This window comes from Rhinatrema bivittatum, chromosome 14, assembly GCF_901001135.1.
Source record: "Rhinatrema bivittatum chromosome 14, aRhiBiv1.1, whole genome shotgun sequence".
NCBI classification, from domain to species: domain Eukaryota; kingdom Metazoa; phylum Chordata; class Amphibia; order Gymnophiona; family Rhinatrematidae; genus Rhinatrema; species Rhinatrema bivittatum.
In genome coordinates, this window is record NC_042628.1 from 17,555,043 (window position 1) to 17,567,533 (window position 12,491).

Consider the following 12,491-nt stretch of genomic DNA (forward strand, 5'->3'; position numbering starts at 1 on the left):
CATACATTCACACCCCTTCAGGATGCATGCAAATACATGTTCAAGACTAGGTCGCGGTCATATGCGCACAAGAACATGCACAAATACGCACTTGTATAGGCCATGGTCATACGCACACAAGTAGCTGCACAATTACGCGCTCAAGTTTAGGTTGCAGTCTTATGCGCACAAGTACCCGCGCAAATACATGCTCCAGTATAGGTTGCAGTCTTCCACGCACAAGTAACTGCATAAATACACACTCAAGTATTTATTTATTTAAAGGCTTTTATATACCGGAGTTCATGTACTAGTACATACCACTTCGGTTTACACAGAACCAATATTGGAAAAGTACCTGCGCAAATATGCACTCAAGTCTAGATCGCAGACATACACTCTCAAATCTAGGCTGTGGGCTTACGGGCACAGGTCCCAGAACATGCAACTGCCACGAGGAGAGAATGCATGCACGCACGTGAGAAAAGAACCACTGCAGTGGCCTATCACATGGCTAAGTAAAGCCTGCCTGCACCTTCAGTACGTTTAGGCCTGGATCCGTCTAACATTCGGCACCAAAAATCATCGGGCTGAAGAGCTTCTCAACAGCTCAGGCCTCTTGACTGGCTGAGAATCTATGGAGACTGGGGTCAAGAGCCAGCATCTCACTAAACACGCTTTGCACATAAGCAAGTTAAAACTGGCAGAAGACCTCTATTCCTCCTCACTGCAAGCGCCTCTCTGCACCTTTGCGGGACAGGGAACTGCCGGCAATAGTTGAGGAGGAGATTCCCCTGCCTGTCCAGCCGATGCTGTTAGGGAATAGAAAATGGCCGCCATTTCTGCACTGACAGAGAAAGCTTCAGTGCTAGATCCCATCATCTGTGAGGCTTGTTCTACTGGTGCGGCCATGCTTGATGCAGAACTCTGAATGCTTTTCCTGCATGCACACACTGTTCCTCCCCGCACCCGTGACACCACATATCCAAAAACCCCCTGGGAGGAAGGCTCATAAATCCAAAACAGTATCATGACTGCAGAACTGCAGGTTTTGCACCATCTACCATCTGCTGGAGACAGAGAAATACTGAGGGACTGCAGGTGGCACTCTGGGTTATGTACAGTGTCAGTGAAACTTTCTCTGTCGCCATCTGCTGGCGGGGAGGCAAAACCCAGGAGTCTGGACTGATCTGGGTACGTTCAAGGAATTTGCTTTTCTAATAGACTGTGCTAAAAAAAAAAAAAAAGTAGGAGAGAATGTCATTGCAAATACGAGCCAAAATAATTGATTTGTAATTTAACAAGAGAGCCATAAAAGAGGGACTGTTTGATAATGGTATCATCCTAACAATCACAAGTGTCCTAGGATGACAATATGTGCACTCGAAGAGTACAAAGGCAAGAGCCTGAGAGCACAAAAGAACTTAAAATTAAACTGCCAAAATCTATGCCCATGTTCACTTACCTCACTGCTTGACGAGTAACTGTGGTAACGTCCTCCAACAGTTTCTGCAAGGTTCTTTAACGTGGCCTATAGGAAGAAGCACAGAAGCTAGATATCTGTTTAGATTTTTTGAATTGGATATGATTTTCAAGCCATTTCATTAATAAACTGGTAACCGAAAGGGACCGGCAAGTCCTCAGATCTATCAAACAAGAGATGAACACAATTGTTTATAAGGATATCTCTTATTTTCTAAAATTACGTTTTGGTGAATAAACTAACAGCATTGTACTGCATATTTAAAAGGGCACTGTTAGGCTGGTTTAATGAAAAAGCTATTTTTGCAAAGAAGAATATTCTTATAATGGCATTTTGAGTCACAAGGTAATGCTTTGCACTTTTTAACTTTTTACTGGTTTTTTTTTTTAATTTTTATGTAAATGTGAAGGTCTTAAGAGTCCTGAGGTTGAAAATTACAATGGTTGATGTCTGTTTCTCATTTAAAGCCTTATAAATACAGCAGAATCGGCCAATCCCTTGCTATTGAACCACAGAGATAGATGAAACTAGAACAGCCAGTCCCTGCAAAAGCTTGATTTACAAATAATAATTAGGCAATTTTCAGTACTAAATGTAATTTAATTATATTATTTAGTATATCAGGTGCAGTTGCAATGAGCAACAAAAGGGCAAACTCTATTACATCCGTTCCCTAAAAGCTGCAACTGATTCTCTGTTGTTTCAGTTTGTGTATCCTTTCTTTTTATAACCATAATTGTGAAAAAAAAACTGTCAGAAAGTTCAATTTACTAAACTTTTTCACTTCAGCTGCATTTCAGTGGTAGTAAAGCATAAAAATGGCAGGAGAAGAGAAAAAAAAATTCCATACTGTAATTGTAATACAGTGAAAATCAACAAAGTAGTTACCGCACTCGGGGTTGTCATGGGGTGAATTACAACTGAAGATGCAGAAATCAGAAATAACTACTCCCCAGCACCACTGAAAACTGCCCTGCCCCACCATCTACATGTAAGAAAAATATCAATGTTCATCGCTCACTCACCCGACTTCCAGGGTGGCTGCATTCATATGCTACAACGTGAATTAGTAGATTTCTCCCCAGCATACACTGTTGAATGTAGTCGGACAAAACTTCTGATGTTTGATCTGGACTGGGAAGGAAAAAAAATCTTACCATTATCTACACTGAGAGAGAAAGTTTTATAGATGCACTAAATCACTGGAGCCAGTTCATGAGACTGGTAAAGGCGGTGCAATTGTCATCAGATTAGGAATCTATTCCATATTTTAGTAGTTTTTTTAAACTTTGCCCTTCTTATTTATTTATTTAAAAATATGTATTCCTTGCCCGGCCACCATTCTGGGCAAGTTACAAAATAACATCCAAAACAAACAGTAGAACACAAACAACGATACTGTGACAACCATGTGAGTGGCCTACACACATAAAAAATGGTAAGGTAAAAATAGAGAAAATGAAAATGCTGTATGCAGTTGAGGCCTGCCTTAGATGGAAATAATTAGAAAAATAGAATAACTAGGGTGTTGCTGCTGGATCCCCAAAAGCTTTTGCGAAAATAAGAAAGCCTTAAGATATTGTCTAACGGATTTTACAGCTACCCCAGCTCTTAAATTTAGTGGTAAGGTGCTCCACAAAGATGGGTCTCGGCAAGATGCACTAACTAAAGGTTTTTAACAGGTTCTGCCCAGTTCACTTCCGTGCGCGAGAGGGAATATAAAACTTTAAAGTTGACGTTATGCTGAAAGGATCATTATTGCGCAATACTTTATGGACAATGGTGAGAATTTTAAATTTGATGCGCCGAGGAACAGATGACCAATGGAACAAGAACAAAGCAGGTGATGTGTGCTCATTACTCTTGGCCCCAGTAATGCACTCATTATGCTTGGCACCACAGTAACTCTGCGCAGTCTGCAGTCCTGCTAAAGTATTTAGAAGCTGGTAGCCCATTATAGATGGCATAGATGGTGTTGTATGTGACTTTTATTATGTTTTATTGTAAACCCGCACTGAACAATGAAAACTGAAAATTGTGGTATATAAGTGTAAATAAACAACAATAGTCTAGGCCAGGGAGGATCATCGCCTGCAAAACAGAATAGAAATCATCGAGCTCTAGGGGATGGTTTCAACTGACGTAGTAAGCAAAGCATTAAAATAATTTTTTACCATAGCTTTCACTTATGACTGAAAAGTAAGAGATGTATTGAACACTACGCCTAAGTTGCGACCTGCTTGGAAACTGGGATAGTCCAATAAAGGAATTTATTCTTACCTCTCAATTTATTTTCTTGGGAGTCCAATCAGACCAGTCCAGGTAAGTGGGTTATGTGCAACAAGCAGCAGATGGAGAAAGAGATCAACAGGTTCACTAACCTCACCCCTTATAAGCATCCATGATGACCTCAGCCTGTAACAAGCCAACTCTAGAAAACTCTGTGTTACTCATGCCATTACTTTTTTTAAATTTCAGGGCTTCCAAGTTGTAGCAACTCAAAAACAAAGAGCTATTTACAGACTTACCTGTGTTCCAAAAATTGCTCTTCATGACTCTTCCTCTTGCAATTTATTTTAAATTCTTTGATGGTTTGGCAGTGAAAAGGAGAGTCCTGTACTGGTCTGACTGAACTCAAGGAAAGGAAATTATCAGGTAAGCAGGGCCTGGCCTTGCAGGTAAAAATAAATTTCTGATTCCTCTTCAGTCAGTCAGACCAGTCCAGATAAGGAGGATGTACCAAGCTACTCCTGAACTAGGCAGGACCCTGCCAAACCCACTTGTACACCCTCCTAAGCTTCTTCTCTGGCCCTCATGTCCAAGCAATATTGCTTTGAAAAGTAATGGAATGAAGACCAAGCCACTGCTCTGCAAATCTCTTGTGGAGAGACCAGATGCATTTCTGTCCTTAAAAGTCGCCTGAGGATTGGTGGAATGTGCTGTGATCTGCTTGGACAAAGCCGTATCTTTTTCAATATAAGCTGCCACATGCTAAGGTCGCCTTAGTGGCTGATCCCCCTTCTTAGCACCACCAAATAGCACGAAGAGATGGTCTGATTTTCTGAACTCATTCATGACTTTCAAATATCTCAAAAGAACTCTCCTTACGTCCAAACTATGCTGAAGAGTATATTCTACAGAGTCTGTCTGCCTATTAAATGAAGGAAAACAGAAATGAAAGGCTGACACCACCTTCAGAAGAAAGGAAGGAGCTGTACGAAACTACACCATCTCTCTCATATAAACCAAAGAGGTTCCCTGCAGGATAACGCCTGCAATTCCGATATCCTCCAGGCTAAATAAATTGCCACTAGCAATACTGCCTTCAGTGTAACAGATTTCAGCAAAATCCTCCTGATAGGATCAAACTGCAAACCTGATGTAAAAGACACCAGGCTCAGATCCCATGTTAGAACGGGCAATCACAGTGGAGGCCTAATGTGCTTGGCTCCCTTTAAGAATCGCAAAACATCCAAATGAGAAGACGAACTACCTGCCACAGGTCCTCTAAAACAAGAAATAGAGGACACTTGCAACTTTAAAGAAATATGAGCTAGATTCTTGGACAGACTTTCTTGCAAGAATTCCAGAATAGCTTTCATGGAATACCTAGAAGATATCTGCCTGTCCGAAAATCACACTTTGAAAATCCTCCAAATCCTCACATACAATTAGGAAGCAGAGGATTTCCTAGCCTTCAACAAGCTATCAAGCACATCCTGAGAATAACCGTACTTGATCAGATGAGCCCTCTCAAGGGCCAGGCCGCAGGACAAAACTGACTTGAATCTTTGTAAAGAATAGGTCCCTGAGAGATCAGGTCCCTGTGCTGAAGAAGTTGAAAGGGACTCCCATCCAGCAATCTGATCAGATCTGGATATCAAGGATGTCTTGGTCAGTCTGGATCCACTAGAATTACCAAACCTAGATGTCTTTAAATTCTCTGCTCTGCCTATCAAGGGCCATGGAGGGAACACATACAGTATCGCCTGGGTTGGCCATTCCTGGATCAGAGCATGTATTGTATTTTTCTTATCTGCCTAGAACTATGGATAGAGTGGGCTAAAAATCACAAAAGGAAAGAAAGAAAGAAATCTAGACCAGTAGACTCAACTTCTTCTGACTGAAGATCTTCCATACTTTTGTATTCTTGTCTGTCACAATCAGATCCATCAATGGCATTCCCTACCTGTCGAGAATTAATTTGAATGCCTCCGAAGAACCAATCTCTGGGATTGAAAACATTGCGACTGAGAAAGTTCACCTGAATATTGTCTGCTCTTGCTCTATGAGACTAAGAAATCATCTTTAGATTCTTTTGGCCCACTAAAGTAGCAAATCCATCTTCTCTAAAATCTGTGGACTTTGGTACCCCCTCGATGATTCACATGCCACTGCCATGGCATCGTCAAACATTCTGACCGCTCAACCCTTCGAAAGGGATACAAATTGTACCAGATCTAAACGTATTGCCCTATTCTCCAACCAACTGATGGACAAACTTGTCTCCTCCTCTGACCAAAGACCCTGAGCGACTTGACCTAGTCAATATGCCTTCCAACCCTACAGTGTCGTCTATCATCACGGTCATCCATTCTAGAGATTCAAGATCCACTCCTGCCTGTTGGGCTTCTGTTTGAGAGTAACAAAAGAACCTGCTGAGATACTGTCAGGCTGAGGTCAGCATGGATGTTTATAAAAGGTGACATCAATGAACCTGTTGATTTCTGTGTCCATCTGCTGGTCGATGCACAAAACCCACTCATCTGGACTGGTTTGACTGGATCAAGAGGAAATATTTGTAATGAGGAGGGAAGGTCGTCTCATATTGATCTGGTTAGAATGATCAATTTCATTTTCTCTTGTTGAGCATTGATCTATTCACCGTCATGAATTGTTTTATAGCAAGAATATAAATAGCTATTTCAGATACATGTGAAACAGAGGATCACAGGGATGAAAAACTCTATATCATCTGCATAAAAATAATATTCAATGCCAAGGCCTAATAATAGCCTACAGATGAGTCATGAGTAAATATTGAAAAGGATGGCTGAAAATGCTGATCCCTGTGGAACACCAATTGTTAGAGGGATCAATGCTGAGATTATATGATCTATTCTAACCTGCTGTGATCTATTTGTGAGATACGAATGGAACCATTTAAGTACAGTGTCTTGGAATATCAGCCAACCGGGTCAGCAGGACTGAATGGGCTAACATATTGTTAGCCCATTCAGATATATCCAGGAAAGTCAAAACAAAGCTTTTGCCAACATCGAAGCCTCAGCAAATGGTATCAAGAGTTGACAAGTGCAGAACTTCAGTGTCATGACCTTGCATAAAGACATATTGATGACAATCAAGAATTTCATGCTCTTCTAGGTACTCCTGGTAATTCTCAACCTGTTCTTTTGTGCTGAGTTTCCAGGAAAGAGGGTTTCGCACCTTTTCAGATACAGTGGGATATGAGGCGGCTATATCTCCAGGGCTGGGACTTCTGGGCTACTGGGGCACTATTGTTGCTACCAAAACACCAAGAGGTTAATTTCTCAAATGCTTTTGGCAGTAATGTTTACTATATCTGATAACTGGAAGACTCTCCCCATGATTGAGTTATGGAGAATGCAATTATTTGATGTGGCTCGAACAGAAAATTTGACTTTTTCAAGTAAGAGAAACATGTAAACAATAATAGAATATAGGGCAGGTTTTGGAATTATTGCTTGAGTGGGATGCAGGATATGCCATGGATCTTCTAGTGATCTACTAACATTTTCATGTTTTATATTTAGTAGAAATTTTGAATTTTTGTGTCATTAATGATTTGTCCTCTCTGGTTTTATCCACTTTCAGATTTCACTTTTAACCTGAAATCTGTTGTCTCTTCTAAGGCTGCAGATCTGCTGACAGATTATAACATCTCATATTATATTACATGATTTCAGCTTATGTTATTTTATTTTATTTCATTTTATCTTACTCTGATCCTTAGCTTACCCTTATTTTACCATAGGAGATAATTTTCAAAGGATTTACACGCATAAATGTAATATACTATTATAGCAATTTTCAAAAACCATTTATTCAAGTAAAGTGGCCTTACGAGAGTAAATCCTATGCATTTATTGTAGCAATTTTCAAAAGCCCACTTACTCAAGTAAATGCTTTTTAAAATCAGGCCCTGAGTGTTAAAGTGTTAATTGTCTGTTTATGGAAAGGCTGAACATAGATGTGAATTACTGTGTTCGTTATATGTGTTGAAGGTCATGTTTCATCTCTGCCTGGAAGTAAAAGAGTTTAAGAAAAAAGTTTGCTCTTCCTGAGTTAAAGTCTGATACTCTGTTCTACTGCTGATATAATCTAAGCAAGAGAATATGTGACAAACTCTATTAAAATTATGTAACATAGTAGTTGACAGCAAAAATAAAGTCAACCAGCCCATCCAGTCTGCCCTGCTATTCCTGTCTGCCTTATAAAGAATATGTCCCAGTTGCCAGAGAAGACAATTGACCTACCAACTTCCTACTACAATAACCAGAGAATCCAGTCCTTTTATTGTAATTATCTTCTTGATTGCTTTCAGCAAATTGCATCCCCCATTCGGCTTCATCTCTTGGGTCCACTGTCTTGCTTCCTGCAGACTAAAACAAGAACATAAGAAAAAAGACAAGAGTGCTATAATTGAAAATAAAACATATACTAAAATAAGATTATATAGGAAACAAGATAGTCACTGGGGTTTTTTTTTAATTTCCTTTTATTAATAAACCTATTAAAAAAATACCCAGCTGATACTCTCTTCCAGATAGCTGGATAAGTCAGTACTTATCCACGGACATTTTAAAACTTTTTAAAAACATTTTATTTCCCTTTTTTTAGGGGTTTTAAGTGCCAGCAAAGCAGCTCTAGCCCAGGCATTTTCTAGCACTAAGAAAGGTGCACTGGCCAAACGCAGTCTCTCTGCATCAGGGAGTGCAGCTTAATGCCCTCATTTGCATGGGATTTCCATGCGAGGGCGCTAAGCAGTATTCCTGTTTAAGAACACACATTTTCTGTGCGCAAAACTCCTTGCTGCATCGGCAGTAAATTTTGTGCACAGAAAATATGCATTCAACTGAACGCACCTTTCTGCCTCAGCATGCGAAAGTGCTGCTGCTCCAAGACGAACTGCTGCATTGTTAGACCACAAGTGCCTTGGTCAAACACCAGTATTTCACCAGTACAGAAAACGTTGCAGGGTTTACATGTGCACACACAAACACACACACTTCATAAGCATATAAGACTTGGCATACCGGGTCAGACCAAAGGTCCATCAAGCCCAGTATCCTGTTTCCAACAGTGGCCAAGCCAGGTCACAAGTACCTGGCAGGATCCCACTATGTAATGGATATTCATATACAAGTACATTTTAAAAACCCCACGCGTGCAAAATTCTGCGTGGGCGGGTCGAGCGCGCGCTGATCGCATTTTAAAAACAGCCTGGCCAAGCGCACGTATCTCCCGGTATGCGTGGAAGTGCCGGGTTCGTCAAAAGAAGCGGGCTGGGACAGAGCCATTTTGTGCCGTCCCGGGCACTACACTGCTGAGCAGAAGTATAAAAACAAAAAAAAAAAATGTGATTAGTTAGGGTGGGTTTAGGGGTCAGAGAGGAGAGGGGAAAAGGTAGGAAGGGTAGGTAGGAGGATAGGGAAGTGCCTGGGAGGGAACTGGGAATGGCCGGATCACGTCGCTGCACATTTTATTTTTTGTTTTTTTAACTCTCCCACCATGCGCACGAGAGACGCAACCCGCCTGCACGTGCGCGCGTTGATATGAAAAACCAGGCACGCGTGTGCGCGCGGGAATGGTATTTTATAACATGTGCACGGCGACGCGCGCATGTTATAACATCGCCACGTCCATATGCGCACGCCGGGAACCACGCTCACGTGGACGCACCTGCGCCTCTTTTTGAAAATCTACGCCATAATGCGTGGCTATGAATATTTCAGTAGTTTGTATCAAAGATCACTCACGTGCGTACTTTAACGTCTCTCGCATGCTCCCAGAGCCATGAGGAATCGGTACCAAAAGAGAGGAAGTAAAGCTGCTTCTTGTAACACAGTTGCTCATCTATTAGACACTTCAGAAAATAAAATCATATTTTTTTTATAAAAAACATTTTTATATATGCAGTACTTATGCATTAAGGAAAAAAGGTATTACAATACTGTATGCTAACCCTGTATCAAGACAGTAAAGAAATATATCTTTACATTTCAATTTAAAGATGAAGTTAATTAAAAGAAGCCCAATAAAGTTGGTGGGTAAAAGTTAATCATGTATAAGATTAATGAACATGTAGAGGTGAAAGCTTACGGAACTATTAAAGTCCTCCTTAAACTGACCTCAAAGAGGCTCCAAACTCTAATGCGGGTCCACCACATGGTCCTCTTTCACACCACTGAATGGTGTAACTCCTGACACTAAGTATCCTCACTATTTATTTATTTTTATTTTTTCTATACAGACATTCCTGTAGAAGTACAAATCATATCGGTTTACAATGAAACTTCAATTTCGCTCTAAGGCGGTAGAAACACTAAACGTAACCTAGAACTCTTGAGACTCATATTAACATAATCTAAAACTCATGAAAACTCAACAGTAAATACAGAAAATAATATAAATAAATCAATATAAGTAATGTACATAAATCAGCTCAGGAGATGGGAGATAGGGAAAGAAAAGGAATAGGAAGAGGAATGCTGTGTCCAGCCGGAGAGAGGGTAAGGGAGAGTTAGGAGAAAGAGAAAAGGGAAAGAGACTAGTTGTTGGATTCGCCTGGGAGAGTTAGGTCGAAGGAGTTTACAACCTTGGGTTTACAGCCAGGCTACTATGTAGCCTGGCTGTAAACCCAAGGTTGTTTCCATTCTCTTTTATGACCTAGAAGACTCCTCTGGCTGGGGGAAAGGGCGATGGAGCACGCCTGGGGAATATCCAGGCTCTGGCGGGAACAGATGCAGAAGGCTGGATACTACCAGCTCTGGTTCTGCAAGGATATCCAAACACCTGGGCTCTCGTCTTCCTTTTTCCTGGCTGAGGGACTTCCTTGTCTTGGAGGTTCACCTCGCTGATTTCCAAATCCATCTGTGTTGGTGCCCCACCTGACTGCTAGTAAGAGAGCAGTCCTTGCATTTCGGAGCCTGTCTGTACGACAGTGGTGTTTGCGGGAACTCAGACCACAACTGAATCGATTCCCAAAGGGAGGAGGGAAAATCAGTCCCAGCAGAGCAGCCCCCCCCAAGACTCCCCCTACACTCCACTAGGAACCTGGGCCCTAAGCTTTCCTGGCAGGGGCCTACGCACAGCTGCAGCACTAGTCCAGATGTGTGCACCATCTGCTGGAGACACACCGAAGGCAACACAGGAGCCCTACAGAGGGAGTGAAGCCACTTCTGAGCTTTGTCTTCTCTGCCTGCTGGCAAGGGGGGGGGGGGGGGGGAGCATAACGCATCTGACTGACCTGGACTGACTTACTCGATAAGGAATAGCCAAAGTTTGGGTCGGCTCATTTGAATAACTGTTTTAAATGTGATTTTATTTGTATCCTTAAGATACAGCAAACAACTTGCTTTTCTGTTTGGGCAATGAACTGTACAACATCCAAAAATTAGTATTTGTTCTAAAAAAATAGCCATATGGCTTCATTCCTGCAAAACTACGTGGGGTTCTTTTTCCATGCGGTTTCAGGTTCTAAAGTTTGTTAACTCAAATTACCAAAAGTTCTTGTTGGAAATCAAGTCTCCCGGGTCCACGGTTTATATCTGAAGTGTCAATCAGAACTCCAACTTTGTTCCCTGTAATAAGGCCAAAGATCTGAAAATAGGACCAGGGTTAATATTTTATAATGTACATAGAGAGGTTCATTTTATAACAACGCACGTAGGGCTACAGTCTGTATGTAGGAAGTAAACAGACTTTAGCCCGAATTTTCAAAGCAAATTGATGCACAAGTCCACTTTGAAAATTAGCACTGAGCACAGAGCCCAGACCTGCTAGGAAGCTGGGGTAAAATGTTTCCATGTACATTTATGCACATACTTTCCAAAATAGAAAGTATGCATGTAGTTCCTCTGCCTCAACTCTGAACCCAGCATAAACTTATACTTTAATCAGAGTATAAATCAGAGTTTTATATGCATAAATGCTTTTTAAAATCAGGCCCATTGTGTTTAATTTTTATAAATACATATATTATCTGGAGGTAATTTTCAAAAGGATCTACAGACTTAAAACTGGGTTATACACATGCAAATGCACATTATGCATGCAAATGGACTTTTGAAAATTACTACAAAATATGCCATTGAATTGTTCATAGGTTATTCATGTGTAAGTGCACTTTATGTGGCTACATGGCTTTTGAAAATTGCTACGATATAGTTACATTTACATGTGGAACGCCTTTGAAAATGACCTCCCTTATGTTGAACACATTTTCTACCATTGCTATAACATTAAGAACCAGGCAGTGAATAATTAAACGCATATCACTGATTTTTACGGTAGGTGATGCTTGTAACCGATAATTTACCAGTCCTATTCTATGACGGTAACTTTCAAACTGGCGCGCAGGCACACATTAGCGCACGTGCGCACCCAAGGATGCAGCCATTTCATAACTCGCGTGCACAGATGAGCCCAATTTTAAACAGCCGCGTGCATAGGCAAGTAAATCCCGCTTCTACCGTGTAAGGCAGGGGATTTCAAAAGCGGCGCGCACCCATGCCATTGCCAGTTTCACCAGTTCACCCAGTTAAGAGCTAGATCCTCCAAACCCCTCTAGTTTAATAGCCTGCACCCCCTCCAGTTACCCCAAACCCTTAAAACCCCTCATGGATGGTTAGGGGTTGTTTTTTTAAATTTACACCTCTTCCGTAGCGGAAGTAAACTTATGTGGCACTTGACCTGGGTGCGCGTCCAGGAGCCTAAATATCTGTGTGCGCATCTCTTGGCCCTGCCCTGTAATGCCTATGCCCCG

General features: G+C 41.3%; 1 protein-coding gene across 2 annotated transcripts in view; it reads right to left on the reverse strand.

Annotated features, from left to right (window-relative positions):
• VWA3A (von Willebrand factor A domain containing 3A) overlaps nucleotides 1–12,491 on the reverse strand; it is a 66,141-nt gene that overhangs the window by 38,078 nt on the left and 15,572 nt on the right. For both annotated transcript variants that reach the window (XM_029577073.1, XM_029577072.1), the window contains exons 7-11: nucleotides 11,228–11,326; nucleotides 9,484–9,590; nucleotides 7,981–8,106; nucleotides 2,488–2,596; nucleotides 1,445–1,510 (exon numbers count right to left, since the gene is read on the reverse strand). In XM_029577073.1, coding sequence (XP_029432933.1) covers nucleotides 1,445–1,510; nucleotides 2,488–2,596; nucleotides 7,981–8,106; nucleotides 9,484–9,590; nucleotides 11,228–11,326 — 507 coding nt within the window. The remainder of the gene's footprint in view (nucleotides 1–1,444; nucleotides 1,511–2,487; nucleotides 2,597–7,980; nucleotides 8,107–9,483; nucleotides 9,591–11,227; nucleotides 11,327–12,491) is intronic.